General features: G+C 44.0%; 2 protein-coding genes across 9 annotated transcripts in view; both read right to left on the bottom strand.

The window, feature by feature from the left end:
- The window catches only part of GAREM1 (GRB2 associated regulator of MAPK1 subtype 1), a 78,649-nt gene extending 78,080 nt beyond the window's left edge, over positions 1-569 (bottom strand). For 6 of the 8 annotated variants that reach the window (XR_014566482.1, XR_014566483.1, XR_014566484.1 and 3 more), the window contains exon 1: positions 116-569. Coding sequence is in view for 2 of the 8 variants with exons in the window: in XM_083747685.1 (XP_083603811.1) it covers positions 116-236 (121 nt within the window). In the remaining 6 variants the exon portion in view is untranslated. The remainder of the gene's footprint in view (positions 1-115) is intronic. The other 2 variants (XM_083747687.1, XM_083747686.1) reach the window with 1 other exon arrangement.
- Positions 570-7,776: 7,207 nt separating this feature from the next.
- LOC310848679 (ras-related protein Rab-10-like) overlaps positions 7,777-17,327 on the bottom strand; it is a 39,080-nt gene continuing 29,529 nt past the window's right edge. The window contains exons 6-7 of the mRNA XM_083748093.1: positions 10,761-10,862; positions 7,777-8,057 (exon numbers count right to left, since the gene is read on the bottom strand). Coding sequence (XP_083604219.1) covers positions 7,980-8,057; positions 10,761-10,862 — 180 coding nt within the window. The 3' untranslated portion in view covers positions 7,777-7,979. The remainder of the gene's footprint in view (positions 8,058-10,760; positions 10,863-17,327) is intronic.

Below are 17,327 nucleotides of genomic sequence, written 5' to 3'. Positions count from 1 at the left end.
AGCGCCACCACCGGCGCCGCTTCTCCCGCTCCCAACCCGCCGGAGTCCGGCCAAGTTACCAAGCGAGCTGCTGCTGCCGCTTTTCCGCGCGGCCCTTTGCGCTCTTTCTACTCACCGCCTTCCAGCCTGACGACCTGAGGCAGGCGATAGGTGCTCACCAGCAGGTCCAGCGGGACAGACACGGCGCTCCACTTCACATCCTTCAGACTGGAGCCCGGCGAGGGGCCCGCATCCATGTTCCCGCCCTTCTTGGGGTCCGGGCGGCGGCGGGGGTCGTCTGGTGGCGGCTTCGCCCTGCTCAGCCTCGACTCTCGCCGCCGCCGCCGCCGCCTCCCCAGGCCATGATGGGCTTGGCTTAAAAGCAAGGCGAGTCGCCGCCGACAGCTGCAACTGCTGCTCCTCCGCCGGCCCCCCAGCAGCAGCGGCGGCGGCGGCGTGGGTTGCACAGACGGCGGCGGCTCTTCCCGCTGGCTCCTCTGCTTGCAGCTCCAGCTGACCCAGTAAACGCCATCCCAGCACGGACTGACTAATCAACAAGGTGCGAGCGACGCCTGCGCAGTGGGCGCCCCTCCTCTTCTCCACTCCCCGGGAAAAGGGCAGCCCAGGCGCTCCCTCCTGGGGGCGTGGAGAGAGAGAGAGAGAGAGAGAGAGAGAGAGAGAGAGAGAGAGAGAGCAGCGCCGGGCGCGGGAGGAGACGCGCGCAAACGCTGTCGCTCTCGCTCCCCCGTCCGGTCGCTCAGGCGCCCTGCAAGCTGCGGCGGCGGCCCGAGTTAGGAAAGCGGCGGAAGCAGCTGCTGCTCAAGTAAACGCGTGGAAAAACAGAAGCTCCAAGCCGTTTACTCGGAGGAAGTAAAGCCCGTTGGAAAGAATGGGATTCAGAATAAACATGGCGAAGGTGACGTGAGCTGCCGCCAGATCGATATGTCCGTGGTTAATACCATGGGCGGTGGCAAGAAGGAGCTCTCGCCCCCGCCCTCCACTCCCTTGCTGGATTAACGTATATATACTGTTATTTTTCATTTAGCGATCTCGACATATGGCACACACAAACCACTATCTAGAAATAGGCTTTTCCCCTTTTGTGCCCCCCCCCCATTTTTTGTCTGCTGCTGCCGCCACTGATAAATACTATTATTAGGATCAAACAAAATGTCACAAGACAGCGAGCAACGTTCTGTGTTCTCCAAAACTCTCCATTAGATGAAATGTTACACGAAAAGGGGGGGGGGAGCGAGGACAAGGGCAACAACGAAAACAAACTAAGGAAAACTATAAAAGATGAGGCTGCATCTTATTTTGTTTTATTTATTACAATTATATACCACCTATTCCTTCAAGGTGGTGTACGTGGTTCTCCAATCTCCCATTTTATCTTCACAAGAACCCTGTGAGGTAGGTTAAGCTGAGAGACAGTGCCTGGCCAAAGATCACACAGTGAGATTCATGGCTGAGGGGGGACTAAATCCCCAGATTCTTCCCAGATCTTGTCCAAGTTTAGACTTGGTTCCAAAATGAAGACTGGATTGTGGATTGGATTAGACCCTGCTAGATTCTTTAGGACTCAACGATCCCTGTTTTTGAAAACCTAAATCCTACACTATAAAGGCTACCTGAGCCTTTGTTTCTGTGGTTTTGAACAACCCCCAGACCTCTGGAGAGATTTGACTCTCTTGACTTTATTTTTCACACTCTCCTCAGTTTTTAGAATGTTGTTCTTCAGAAGTCCAATGTGACTCTGCTGACAATTGTCCACTTACACATAAAGGTAAAGGTAAAGGTACCCCTGCCCATACGGGCCAGTCTTGACAGACTCTAGGGTTGTGCGCTCATCTCACTCTATAGGCCGGGAGCCAGCGCTGTCCGCAGACACTTCCGGGTCACGTGGCCAGCGTGACAAGCTGCATCTGGCGAGCGCAGCACACGGAATGCCGTTTACCTTCCCGATATAAAGCGGTCCCTATTTATCTACCTGCACCCGGGGGTGCTTTTGAACTGCTAGGTTGGCAGGCGCTGGGACCGAACGACGGGAGCGCACCCCGCCGCAGGGATTCGAACCGCCGACCATGCGATTGGCAAGTCCTAGGTGCTGAGGTTTTACCCACAGCGCCACCCACTTACACGTAAGATGAACCAAATAGCACCATGATCACTTGGTCACCTTCCCTGACATTGGTTCCATGACCAGCTGTTCTAGGGCACAGTCATTTAAGGTATCAAGAAACCTCTTGGTCATGACCAGAATACACATTTACCTTGTTGATGTAAGGGCAACTTAAGTCACCCATTACTACAACCGCAACACTTCCTTCTTTCGGTGCCTCCTTTGACTTAATCAGCTGAAGCTAAATGGAAGTGGTTGGACGTGTTACCCAGTGGTAACCCTTAAAATCTCTCTTATGAAATATAGGTAGGATCATGCTGCACAACCATAGGGCTATTCGTAACCTCCAGTGGAGTTCTTTGTCACTCAGGCCTGGCTTTACCATAGGGCAGCACAAGTAGCTGCTGGGGGCACCAAAAAAAGCAAAGAGTCTCCTGTGCCATGGTTGTGCTCTTGTTCGTGTGCAGAAACACACACATGCATCACAGCTACAGCTACCAGCCTATCTTCCACCCCAATCCTTCTGTTAGCACCATCCATCTAATCTGCCTCTCCTTTAATTGCCCACCTGCAATGTTATATGACATTGAGAAGAGGATGAGTGTAGCACAGCAGTGATGACAACAGACAGGTTTGCTTGCTCATTGCTTCTGCCTGTAATTGGTGTAGAAGCAGAGCTCTCAGTGGTGGAATATGCCTTCCCCTTCCTAGCAGTTTTGATTTGGGGCAGTTCAGCTGCTCCATCCATCTATCTGAGCTGTGTTGCTGGCAGGAAGCAGCGGTGGACCAGCCTTAGACTTCCTGCGCAGAGGGATGTGTGTGTCTTTTCTTCTGTTCCCTTTGTATGTTTTGTTCTTTCTCTGTTCTATGTCTCATCTCTTGTACTCCCATGGATTGGCTGATTGTCATTCGGACCGGTCTTTCTCAGATGGAAACAGATGCTATACTGCCTATTGTAAGATATATGTGTATGACAGAAAGAGAAATATGGCTCAATTATAGTGACAAAACAACTTCAGCCAGTTCTGTTGGCATTGCTCCAAAAGAAAGGAAACTGATGGCATTGAATGGGATAACGATGTCCTGGAACAATCCTTAAATATAATGAGTGTTTGACAACTATACTAGGCACACTGCTGGGAAAGTGTACTATGTTCATAGGAACCATACATAGAAAGCAAATATTACCCTTTTTTTGTGGGGGAGGCGACATTAGTAGGAGTTTAGATTTCTACCTGCTCAGGCTCACAGATCTTTCCTGCAAAATTCGTATCGGTTTTGCATCAAATCAGTAATGTTTTTCCTCTGTAAGGAAAAGGTTACACTGGAATTGGACCCCAGTACTAAAAACTGATGTCTTGTCTCTTGAAAGCATACGATTGGCAGCTAGGAATCTTGGATGCAGCTCAAGCTGTAAACTGATACTTTGTCCCTCAATTTCTGTAACGGTTTTACAACATTTGATTTGCATATCAGTAGAGGTATCTTATTGGTTGCAAAATAACATATTTTTTTTTGTGGCAATGATAACAATTTCTTTCCTTATCCAGGGTGGTTGTATGATTAGCCCCAAGCAATATGGGAGTTGAAAAAAAGCAATTTGCGTCATAAGTGCTACTGGATCGCTTGAGCTTAGCAATGACTCACACCAGAGCCTGGAGCTTCTTGCTACCTTGATAAAGTATTTATTTATTGCATTTATGTCTCACCGTTTCCTCCCAGGAATTCAAGGTGGTGTACATGGTTATCCCCCTCCTCATTTAATCCCCCAACAACCCTGTGAGGAAAGTTAGGCTAAGAGGCAGTGACTGGTGCAAGGTCACCCAGTGAGCTCCATGGCTGAGTGGGGATTTGAACCCCGGTCTTCTAGGTCCTAGTCCAGGGGTCAGCAACCTTTTTCAGCTGTGGGCCGATCCACCGTCCCTCAGACCTTGTGGGGGGCTGGACTATATTTTTTTGGGGGAAATGAATGGATTCCTATGCCCCACAAATAACCCAGAGATGCATTTTAAATAAAAACACACATTCTGCTCATGTAAGAACACCAGGCAGGCCCCACAAATAACCCAGAGATGCATTTTAAATAAAAGGACACATTCTACTCATGTAAAAACACACCGGGCTGTCTGCGGGCCGGATTGAGAAGGCGATTGGGCCGCATCCGACCCCTGGGCCTTAGGTTGCCTACCCCTGCCCTAGTCTAATGATCACTACACCACACTGGCTGAGGAACAGGGGAAGGTGTTTAATATTAGCCAGTTATTTTTTCTTGTTTCAGTATAGCCTCTTTAAAAGACCCAGAGATTCCTGAGCAGCTTAAAGGGTAGAGAGGGGTAATTCAGAAGTTGGGAAATTTGGGGAAGAAATTGTTTGATCTAAGAAAAAACATAAAAATAACTAAAATGAAATTGAGCTAAGCTACACAACCAGCAGAATGATGTGTTAGATAGTCCATCTACTCTTTTCCATTTGGATTGTTTTTAGACTACACACCATCTCAGCAGAAGCTGCATTTGCTCCTTGCAACACTGTCAAGTGACTCCTATTACATGAACTCTTTTCAGCTGAATAAAAAAAATTCCTTCCAGTAGCACCTTAGAGACCAACTAAGTTTGTTCTTGGTATGAGCTTTTGTAATTCTTTTGTAATAAGACAGCTACTTTGAGATCTTGTATAGAATGTTCTGGGAGATAGAAGTGTTCTCCTACTGATTTCTCTGTCTTGTATTCCTGATATCAGATTTATGTCCATTTATCCTTTGGATTAGGGTTTGGCCTGTTTGTCCAATATAGAGAGCTGAAGGGCACTGTTGGCATTTGATGGCATACACAATGTTAGAAGATGAGCAATTAAATAGTCCTGAGATGGTATGTTTGATGTTTTTTGGGGCCAGTAATGGTGTTGTCCGGGTGTATGTGGCAGCAAAGTTGGCATCTGGGTTTATTGCAGGCTCTGGTACCAGTGTCCATGTTAAGTCTGGTTGTTGTATTATTGTGGGTGAGGAGTTGTTTAAGATTGGGTGGCTGGCTGTAGCCAATGAAAGGCCTTCCTCCCAGACCTTGAGAAAGAGAACTGTCATTGTCTAGGAGAGGTTGTAGATCTCTGGCTTTTTTAACTTGAGGGCTGTATGTGATTACTAGTGGTATTCTGTTATTTTCTTTTTTGGGTCTGTCTTGCAGCAAGTTCTCTCTGGGTATCAGTCAGTCTCTGTTGATCTGTTGTTTAACTTCATCAGGCGGATATTTTAGTTCTAAAAAGGTTTGTTGTAGATATCTTAAGTGAGAGTTTCGGTCTGTAAGGTTGGAACAGATGTGGCTGTAATGTAGGGCCTGGCTATATACAATGGATTGTTTGGGATGGTAGCTAGAAGCATGTAAATATGTTTGTCGGTCAGTTGGTTTACGGTATAAGGTGGTGTCTATATGCCCATCCTGTATTTTTATAGTAGTGTCCAAAAAATGTATTTCTTGCATAGATTGGTTCATTGTTAGGTTGATGGTGGGGTGAAAGTCACTGAATGTCTGGTGGAAGGTGTCCAGGGTCTGTTGACCATGTGTCCAGATAATAAAAATATCATCAATGTATTGCAGGTACAAGAGCGGTTTGAGTGGGTAGTCGTTTAGGAAACGTTCTAAATCTGCCATGAAGATGTTGGCATACTGTGGGGCCATGCGAGTGCCCATTGCTGTGCTGCTGATCTGGAGGAACAGGTCACCACCAAATTTGAAGTTGTTGTGGGTAAGGACAAAATACCAGAGTTTGGTAGCAAAGTCCACTGTGATTTTATCTGAAATTGTGTTCCCTATATGTGTGGGATGTTGGTATACAGAGATTCCACATCCATAGTGGCTAGTATAGTATTGTTAGGAAGATTATTCAAAGATTGTATTTTCCTCAGAAAATCTGTGGTGCCACATACATAGTTAGGAGCACTAAGGGCATATGGTTTCAGAACAGAGTCCATATAACCGGAAACACCCACAGTAATAGTGCCAATACCTGAGATGATGGGGCATCCTGGATTTCCTGGTTTGTGTATTTTAGGTAGAAGATAGAAAGTTCCTGGTCGAGGTTCTGCTGGTGTGTTTGTGAGGATCTGTTCTTGGGAATGTGGGGGTAGCTCCTTAACAATCTTGTTCAGTTCTTTTTTGTATTCTTGTGTGGGGTCCGAGTCCAATTTTATGTAAAAGGTGGTATTGGAAAGTTGTCTGTGAGCCTCCTGGATGTAATCAGTTTTTTTCTGATGACGACAGCTCCACCCTTGTCTGCCTCTTTAATTATAATGTCGGGGTTGTTCCTGAGATTATCTATGGCTCTCCTTTCAGCATGGTTTAGATTTTGTTGTAAGCGATGGTGTTTTCTGGTCACATCCGTTTGGATTCTGTGGTGGAAGCAATTGATGTACAGATCTAGTGTGGTATTGTGTCCATCAGGAGGGGTCCATGTGGAATCCCTTTTTGTGTAATAATTTTTTGGTGGTAGTTGGTGCCCAATGTTCTGTTCATTAATGTATTGGGAGGGTGGTAGTTGTTCCCCAGTAGGTTGAGAGATGTTGTGTTGTGAAGATGTTGTTTGTTCTACTTTGTCTTGTTCTTGTGTGTGTTGAAAGTACTCCTTCAGGCGTAAATGGCGGAGAAATGCTTCCAAGTCCCCACAGAACTGGATCATGTGTGGGGATTTGGAAGGGCAGAATGATAGTCCACGTGAAAGGACTGATTCCTCAGCTGGGGTGAGTGTCTGCTGTGAGAGATTGACAATATTGTTGATCTTGTTGTTTTGATTAGTAGCCTGTAGGCTGGAAAGGTTAGAGAGTTTTTTGTTTTTCTGTTTTTTCAGTAACTCCAGTTGAGAGTGGTAAATGGTTTGTTTTTCCTTGTGGAACTCTTGCCAAGCTGGGTGATTCCTAATAGAGTTGTCCAGTACAGAGAGTTCCTCTGAGAGCTTCTGTTTACAGTACAGAACGCGGATCAGATGGCCAAACCCTACGTCAAAGGATAAATGGACATAAATCTATATCAGGAATCACAAGACAGAGAAACCAGTAGGAGAACACTTCATTCTCCCAGGACATTCTATATAAGATTACAAAGTAGCTGTCTTATTACAAAAGAATTTCAGAAATAGACTGGAAAGAGAAATTGCTGAATTGCAACTTATTACCAAACTTAAAACCATGGAGAGACCTGGTCTGAATAGAGACAACTGGATTCTTATCTCATTATACATCATAAAGCTATTTTTAGCCATCTCACCCCTTGCTTTTTCCTGTAAGACCAATTGCAGTCGTTAACAGTCGTCAACAGGTTTACCACACCTATCAGCCAATCACCCATTCCCACCACCCTTCTGAGTAATACCCCTCCCCACCTTCTCACTATATATAAGGATCTGGTGACTTCTGTTTCAGTGTATCTGAAGAAGTGTGCATGCACATGAAAGCTCATACCAAGAACTAACTTAGTTGGTCTCTAAGGTGCTACTGGAAGGATTTTTTAAAATTTTGTTTCGACAACAGCAGACCAACACAGCTACCTACCTGTAACTAGATCTTTTCACCTGAGTTTCACCCCACTGCGTCCACCTTTCTACTTCATAAATTTCCTGTATAAACAACCAACACTTTCACACAGATACTTCTTATGCTTGTATTTGCATAATACTTTACAGTCCCCCTGTGCAAATCATAGTTTTGTTTATTTTGAACATTTGTAACAGGCAGTTAAATAAAATGTTAGTGGACAGACAGTGCTGTTGCTTTGTTAATACCAGTAACAACTGGGTATTTTGTATATCATTGAAGGGAGAAGAAAATATTAAAATTCAAGGGTTGGTATGTACAAAATAGATAACATGATCAGAAAGAATACAAAACTGCTCATCACAGCTTGCAGCAACTTCTCTTTTGTGTTTTTTCATATAGATCCACTACATCTAAGTCAAGGGATGCACAGGAATTCTGAGGGAAAAGAATAACAGAATTTAATCCAGTGTGAACGAAGTTAGCATTACAAATACTTTCACGATATTAAGAAGCATATTAATTGAAACAGTTGTGAATAACATTAATAATCATTAATAAATATGACTTTAAAAACAGCCTTCCATAGTAGAGTGGCCATTCATAGAATCACAGAATCGTAGAGTCGGATGGGATCACAAGGGTCATCTAGTGCAATGCAGGAATCTTTTGCCCAATGTGGGGCTCGAACTTACAGCCCTGGGATTAAAAGTCTCATGCTCTACTGGTTGTAAAACAACAACAACAAGGTTTCTGTCAGTTCAGGCAGGCCTGTGCTAGTCCATCCGTGTTCATGGCCAGTGGGCCTTGGGCTATTCTGACTTCCTGGTATACATGTGGTTGACCAGAGCTCAGCTACCTTCTCTAGCAGTGGATAATCACATCTTTACAGCAACCCTGAAAGGCTGTGGATCAGGATAGCCTGAAGACTGTTGTCCACGTGCTGCAGTCCAGTGCTAAAGCCTGTTGGATCAGCATGCTGTTCCCTATATGACTAGGCAGATGCCTTTGGGCAGAACTTGAAGACAATCTTGTTCTCCTGCTATTTGTTTCCCAGCAACTAATGCTGAGTGGCATGCTGTCTCTGAACATGAAAATTTCATATAGCAATTATGGCTAGCAGCCACTGATAGACTTATCATCCATGATTGTGCCTAATCCCCCTTTGAAGACTTCTAAGCTAGTGACCATCACTGCATTGTGCGTCAGTGAATTCATACACAAATTATATACTGTATGAAGTAGTGCTGTCTGTTCGGAATTGACTGCAATCTGGAATTCCTAGATTTCTCTCAACGTAGTCTTTCTTTTTTAAAAATAGAAACAATAGCAAAATGCATTATGCTAAGGTTAAGGAATTTAATTCACCAATAGCACTTCAATGTCAGAAGAACAAGACTCAGTCTCCCGACAATGCGAAAGTATGTGAGATGAGTCAGACAGCTCAGTATCTTTCCCAGATGCTGAAGCCAATTCAGGATTCTAGATGCTGTCAAAACACACATTATGTAAGAGAATGTGCATGACACAAATTTCTTAAATGTATACTTAGGAGGGGGGTGAACAGTATTCCTGAAAGTCATAGAAATGCATAGTTCAGCTATTCCGTTTTTCAGTTATTTTCTATTTCACGTATTAAATCATACCCATTCCAGGTAGTTCAGCTATTCCTAACAACAGAAGCCACACTTTCAAATTAACACTGTTTTCCATGAGACACAAAGAACTGCCAGCTTTTGTGGACACTATGGCCTCCTTTGGGCATAATGCTAAATTATAGTTTTGTGTTACATGAACAAACCTTGGGCTCATCAGCTCTCCATCCCCTCCTGACAAAAAAAATAGTAGCTTTCACTTCCAATTTAAACTAATGGGTTTATTGCTACATCTGAGCTCAGACAAACTGTAGTTTAGGGAAACAAGTCAACTTCAAAGTATGGTTTCTGATCCTGGCTTGTTTCCTTAAACTTCAGCTCCCATCAGCCCTAGCTTGCGTGGCCAGTGATCAGGGATGATGGGAGCTGCAGTCCAACAACATATGAAGACCACAGGCTCTGCATTCCTGCTATATGACAAACGTGAGATGAATGCTGACCACAGTGGAATTCAGTTGTTTTTTTCAGCTTGGAGAGTAGGTTTCGGAAGTCCATCTGAATGACTTCTGGCTTGCCTTTGGTGGTGTCCACTTGCCAAGGTCCCTCTATACTTAATGGGTTGGTGACAGGGTGTCTTCAGTTTCTGAGCCTCATGACACTCCAGTAGCCCCTTTTCCCAGGATATAGGGCTTGGGGAGCAACAGATCCAGTGGGCCTCTTGCCAGCCCCTTCTTACAACCCCCTAGGGTTACCTCCAGTGCACTTGTTATACATCTTCTCACTAGATGACTGGAATAGCAGGGGAAACCTCTTGGCAAAGCCCCCTATCCTTCACTGTTGGTAGGGGAAGAGGCTATAGAAGACCAAAGACTTGGTTGTCCCCTAGCTTCCTCCCCAACGGTTGCCTCTGGATTATTTAAGCTCAAAAGCTCCAATAGCTCTTCATCAGTCCCAGGTGGTAGCAGATATGTTGCTGTTTTATATGGTAATTTATTTTTTAATGTGGAGTACCCTTTTTGAGGTGAGGAGACCAGAACCGTACATCATATTCCAAATGTGGTCACACCATAGATTTGTATGGACAGAGGAACTGGTGTATCATGGTGGGTAGGGTGGAAAGTAGATTTTAGGCAAACTATTGGAGAGATTGGATGGGTCTGAACTGGTCATTGTTTTTGGACTGGATGAGACTGTAGACTGAGTCAACATGATCAGAAACCTTAAAGTGAGGATCCTCAGGCAGAATGGGCTCTGTGTCTATCCCTTTAAGAAGGCCCTCTCTACAGGAGCCAGAGCCCAGCCAACAACGTCTGGAGATTTCTGATCCCAAACTTATAGGTCAGTAGGTACATAGTCAGTAGATCCGAATGTTTAAACTTTCCCTTTCTATCACATGTATCTTCTTTCTTCAAAACATTGTTTGTTAAGGTAAAGACAACAATTTGTAGGCTAAATATATTCACAGAGCAGGAATGAATTTGTATTTCTGGGCCATCTAATTTATAAGATTCAGTCTAAGAAAAAGAAGTTGTTGCAGTGAGCTTACCTTGTTCAATATTTCTTTAGCTAGCACTAAAAAGGCATCTTCAATGTTAATATTGTCCTTAGCACTGGTCTCAAAAAAGGGTATTCCATATTCCCAAGCAAGCTGGGGGGGAAAAAAGGAACATGAGTCTGAATTCAAACACTACTAATGCCTAGAAAGTGCAATTCATAGCAAACTCAATTTGAAAAGGGGCTTGCACAATCCCAATTACAAACTCTGTCACAGAATGAAATCAACAGACCTCATTTCACAGTCTATTTAGGGTTGGGAATGAATATACAGGAACCCCCCCCCCATTAACCGTGTTCAATATGTGCATGACTATGCACATGCGCATTGCGCCGAACCCAGAGGTGAATAAAAAATGTCACAAAAAGGGATATGGTGGGGGTTTTCAGTTGTATCTCAAACATATGCATGGTGCCTCGGAACATAAGCCCACCTAAATGGGGGTTTGCTTTTATATCCATAGACATCATCTATTCTCTCTCCCCTCTGCCCCCCCCATTATTATTGGATAATAATAACCTAAAGCAAATCTCCTTAACAGCAAGATTTAACCTACAGTAAGTCTCCTTATTTAGCTGGGTTCAAACCAATATGACCCACACATTGTCATTCTCAAAGATTGCACAGACAGCAGACACTCTCGGCTCTGGGATGCTGTCAGAGTCTTCATGCTACCTTCACAAAGCTTGGTACGTGTGGAAAATCTGTTAGGTGTACAGGTGGAGAAAGTAAATAAATAAATAAATGGAGAGTGGGAAACAGTGGGTTCCCCCACTCCCCATTTATTTATTCCCCTCAACGCAACATAAATGGGTCTTAACCATGAGTGTCTACATTGTTATGCTTTCAGTCTTGTTTTAAATGTATTTGTTGTTTTGGGGTTTTCAACTGTTTTAATGTGTGAATTGCCTTGAGATAGTCGTTTAGAAGGCAATTAATAAATCAACGACGATGACCATGACAACAACAACATATTTCTACTATACAACAATAATTTCATTCTAATCTTAGGTTATACTGGTTTCAGTTGTAAAATATCACCAATGTATGGACTCTACAAAGCTTTAAAAACATTTTTGCAGTGACATTTCTCAGACATGCTTTTCAAACATGTTTGGCCTTATGATCCCCATGGAGATCTTACAAAGGAGAAAAGAAAGGTCAAATAAATTGAGAAAGAAAAGAGCATGCATGCCTTTTTGAATAGCAAATCTAATAATTTCTCCTGAAATGAGTGTGGCTCCCTAGAAAATGTCTTTCTTCTAGGCTAGTGTGGGAGGGAGGGAGGCATACAATTTATAGCTATTTTGAGCACCTGTAATTACTGGTTTCTATAGTTGATTACAGGAACAAATGAAAAGGATTGAATTATTCGTGCCAATAGAAGCAAGCTATGGGGAAATAAATAATTTAATGAATCACATTAGGAGGATTTTTAGAATCCCATCCAAAACAAAGGCCTGGGTCCTAACTGCCAAAATTTTGGGATGGTTAGCATGAAAATCTGAGGTGAAAAATGTGTGTTCTTGGGGTAAAAAAGAGGCTTATAAAGATGTGTCATCCTGGTTAATTAAAATTAATAAGAACCACAAGTGGTTTTTTTGTGTCAGTTTTTGTCAGTTAACTGGCAAATAAATGGAATCTGAAGAGTGAGGGAAGCTGTTTTGTGTGGAGCTGGTTCTCCAAAAGCAATGAAGCAGCTACTCCCCTGCCCTTCTGTTGGGAAAGGTGAGAGGAAAAAATGGGGAGGTGCTGCTTTAAGCTGCTCAAGGCATTTTGTGGTAGCTCCAAATAAACCAGCTTCCTTGCCCACCCCCTTCTTTGTGCTAGAACCTAGGATGCCTTGAGTTGGTGATTCTTGATGGGCCATGGTCAAGGAGCATGTGTGCTGGGGGGGGGGAGAGGTGTGTGTGTGTGTGTGTGTGTGCACGCGCACATGTGTGCGGTGATCTTCAGAGAGTGAAGGTTGCAGGGTGTGATTCTGGACCCACCCAACAACAAACATTACCCTTGAGGAAACCTAGTTCTTTGTGGAAAGAAGGTCCCCCATTGCTCAGTTAGAGGTATTCCTTCCTAAAGCAAGGAAAGGGGGCGGGAAGTGCCTGTTAAAATGGTGCTCTCAATCTAGAAACAGTGGTCATATGGTAAGAAAGTCCCCCTGGGGTCCTTTGGGAAGAAGGACAGGCTATAACATGAATTAATAATAGTAATAAGTAGCAGCAGCAGTAGTAGTTGAAAGAAACTTTTAAACAAATAATTGCTGCCTGAATAAGCATGGGCACTCTTTAAGTCAATTAAACATTTTAAAACTGAGTACGGTAATCTAATTGAAAACACAGCAAAACACTAATATGAAGACCATTATTTGTTAATCTCAGTAAATACCTGAAAGCACACGGGGTTGTACCCAACAAAGTGGTCCCATTTCTGCAAGGACTTCCACTGTGCGATGCAACATATAATTCTTTTCCTCCTGCCGTGCTCCACCAACCTGTTCTGGGGGTTCCCTTATCCATCCAGAGCAGACTTTTTTGTGGTGGTGATGGGGGGTGGGGCAAGCTCAGGAAGCGGAGAGTAGAAGGAGAGATTCCATTGTGCAAGCAGAAGTCCTTGCATAAATGGGTTGACTTCACTGAATACAAGCCCAGATCCTTTTCTGAGGCTATTCTCTGAGGGTCACCTGTATTTGAAGAAGAGAGAAGGATGATGACATCCAACACACTTTGGTGTAGCACTCCATCATTAGAACACTCTCCCCCAGAGAGGCTCACCTGTTGGTGCCATCCCCTTCCAGTGCCAAGGAAATAAATTGTATTTATTTAGATGTTTGGCTTAATACCCTTTAAAATACAGAATAAAACCAGAGCTAAGAAAGTATGAAACTCTTATTTTAATGTTCTGCTCCTTTTAATGTTGTTCTATACGGTATCTAGGTTTTTTCCTTTTTACTGTCAGCTACTCTTCAGACATTCAGACATTCAGTAGGGACACGGGTAGCACTGTGGGTTAAACCACAGAGCCTAGGACTTGCTGATCAGAAGGTTGGCGGTTCAAATCCCCGTGATGGGGTGAGCTCTCATTGCTCGGTCCCTGCTCCTGCCAACCTAGCAGTTTGAAAGCACATCAAAGTGCAAGTAGATAAATAGGTACCGCTCCGGCAGGAAGGTAAGTGGCGTTTCCGTGTGCTGCTCTGGTTTTGCCAGAAGCGGCTTAGTCATGCTGGCGACATGACCCGATAAAGCGAGATGAGCGCTGCAACCCCAGAGTCGGTCACGACTGGACCTAATGGTCAGGGGTCCCTTAACCTTTACTCTTCAGAAGCATTTGGAGCCCAATGGTCCAATTAAAAAAAAGCTATATGAAAAAAGGGGGGTGGGATCTTACAAATAGTAATAAAAATGTTACAGATAGGTAGCCGTGTTGGTCTGCCATAGTCAAAACAAAAAAATTCCTTCCAGTAGCACCTTAAAGACCAACTAAGTTAGTTCTTGGTATGAGCTTTCGTGTGCATGCACACTTCTTCAGATATCTGGTATCTGAAGAAGTGTGCATGCACACAAAAGCTCATACCAAGAACTAACTTAGTTGGTCTTTAAGGTGCTACTGGAAGGAATTTTTTTGTTTTGACTATGGCAGACCAACACGGCTACCTATCTGTAAATGGAACTATGGAAGGCACCACATTGAGCCACATGAAATGGAAGTCCATCAACCTCACCAGGTATCTGAAGAAGTGTGCATGCACACGAAAGCTCATACTAAGAACTAACTTAGTTGGTCTTTAAGGTGCTACTGGAAGGAATTTTTTTGTTTTTAGTAATAAAAATGGTAAGGTTTCTGTAAAGGCAAACAGGATTTCAAAGCTTCCCCATATAAAGTGCCACATAACGGTTAATAAAGATGTAACTATTATATTCAAGCAAACAACAATACAAACAGAAAACAGGCAGGACATAAACTGAAATGGATAACTACATAAAGGCATGAGTTTTAAAGCCGGAAAATGTTACCTAGCTGTTTCTGACTGAAAAATAGCACATTTGTCTAGCCTTTAATATTTCTACCACCCACACAACATATGTCAGAACATCTCATAATTTTAATTAAGGGAATGTGTAAGGCTCTCTTAGAACCTGTACTTAGAGCTTATATGATGATTTTTCAAAAGAAATGTGTTTCAATCTTGGTTTAGATCACATTCACAACTGTTCCAAACAGGGAGGTCATAGACAAAAGTCAGGGATCTCCAACTGGGTGCCCTACTATGGCACGCACAAAAAGTCTTAGTAAATATTCCCTCCAAAAATCACAATACGTGAGAGACTTTGCATTCCTGCTCAGGTCCTGTTTGCACTGGTTCAGCCTCTCCTACATTGAACATGTCCACATTCCACTGAACATGGTGGGGATATTTACCAATACTTTTTGCAGGTACTATGTGGGCAGGCACGATGGAAAGGGAGGGAGCTACAGGTGGGTAGCTAGGGTGGAGATAGAAAGCTTTTCCTCTCTGTGAGCTTCCTTAACTCATCTTAGGATAAGTTATCTTGGGATCTGAGTGAATGTTTTTTTTTGTAATTAGATCAACCGATTAGTAGGGGAAATTTGATTCAAATCAAATAATTAAAATTTATCTATTTGCTTAGTGATTTCAATGACTTAATCACTCTGCTCAGGACAAGACTAAAGTTCATTTGTGCGCCCCCAAAGACCAATGAAGGATTTTTTTCATACATTCTATCTTTAGAGTCCTCTAAGGAAGACATTTTCAACCTTTTTGAGTCCACGGCTCCCTTGACCAACTACATTCTTTCTGCGGCACCCCTGTGGGGCTCAGGAGCCCAGTTATGTCGCCCCTTGCCTGCAGAGCTGGCAGCCCCTCACCCTTTTTCAAATGCTCTCCCTTGTGGAGTGTTCCCTCAGCCTCCTCTCCTTGGGAGTCCTCCAGGCAGCAGCTGCTGCCATCCCTGGTCTCTGAGCTGTACTACCCCAAAGAGAGGTGCCTCTCAGAGGCACCATTCGCCTGGGGAGCTTGTAGCTAGGACTGCTGCAATAAACAGCTGTGAAAGCCTTTGGGAGGCAGAGACACAAGAGGGCATCAGAGGAGGGAGGGAAGGAAAGAGGGACAGAGGCCAGTGTTGCCCACAGCACCCCTGACCATCTTTCAAGGCACCCTAGGGTGCCATGGCACATTGGTTGAAAACCACTGCCTTACATCTTGGTTAAAATGGTGCTTAGGATTACAGTCAGGCCTTCTGAATGGTCTGGAGACACCTGATGCTATAGGGCTAAGCTGCCCCAAAAGAAGTGCCTCCTCACACTGCCCCACAGGGGCCTGGGAAGAGGATGTCCTCAGCCTTAGTGGCCCGATGGAGACTGGCCAAAGGTGAACATGAGGCCAGACCTTATTCATCTTGGGAGGCAGCAATGGCAGCAGCGGGCACTGCCAGGCTTGCATGGCAGAAAGGCTCCTCTTCAGCACCAGGCACTCAACTGTCAGGCAGGCCTTGCACACAGTAGGCACAGCAAGGCCAGCGCAGCTCCTGCCTGCCTGCCCAGCCTCCCCACTTGCCTGTTCATTTCCAACAGCAAGGGTTGGTGGACTGGCTGTCTGGGCTCCCTTGCCTGCCTGCTTGCTTACTCCTAGGCTGCCTCAGCTCCTGGCAACCAGTACCCCATGGCCAGCCCCAAAGGCACCATTTGTAGCCAGGGCTGCTGCAGCAAAGAGCTGTGCAAGCCTTTGGGAGGCAGAGACACAAGAGAGCATCAGAGGAGGGAGGGAAGGAAAGAGGGACAGAGGCCAGTGCTGCCATGGCACACTGGTTGAAAACCCCTGCTCTAAGGATAATAGTGAGCTTGCTCAATGTTTACAGTAAAAATGACAAAATGCTACTAATTTATTATTATTAATAATAATAATTTTTATTTATACCCCACCCTCCCCAGCCAAGGCCGGGCTCAGAGCGGCTTACAAGCAATAATAAAAACAAGTTAAATGATTAGCAGAGCAAATACTACATGTGACTACATTGGCTGTTCTGCTCCCTGGGAAAATTTCACCAAATGGAGAAATCAGAATTATTTCCTATATTGTGACAAAGGAATGGAAGAGCAATTCAAACAAAATCTAGAAAGGAATGAGAAACGGTAATGGATTGTTCCATTAACACAAAGTTACTCTGTTAACCATACAATTGAAAAAGGCATTGAACTATTTAGAAGCCAGAAAATGCAATACGCCAACACTGCCCCCTGGTTGAATATTCATCATGATAGCTTTTAGTTGACTAACCACAAACGGTTCCAAAAAAGCATGCAGTTTGCTCACCTTCTGTAGGAGGCCTGTATTTACTTGTATAGATCAAGTAAAAATTGCAATATTTGCGTATTCCAGATGCAAGAGACTGATGCAAAATATGCAAATAATGCATTCTTTTTAAAAGGGAACTCTTATATTGAGATACCACTTGAAAAATCTGCCCTTCATACAGATATTGTATTTTATATGTTTATATCAGGGGTAGTCAACCTTTTTATACCTACTGCCCACTAATGCAT

This window comes from Podarcis gaigeae (assembly GCF_964106915.1).
Source record: "Podarcis gaigeae genome assembly, chromosome: 7".
In the NCBI taxonomy this organism is placed as follows: Eukaryota; Metazoa; Chordata; class Lepidosauria; order Squamata; family Lacertidae; genus Podarcis; species Podarcis gaigeae.
Note: the sequence above shows the minus strand (reverse complement) of the source record. Positions and strands in the feature narration are given on the sequence as shown.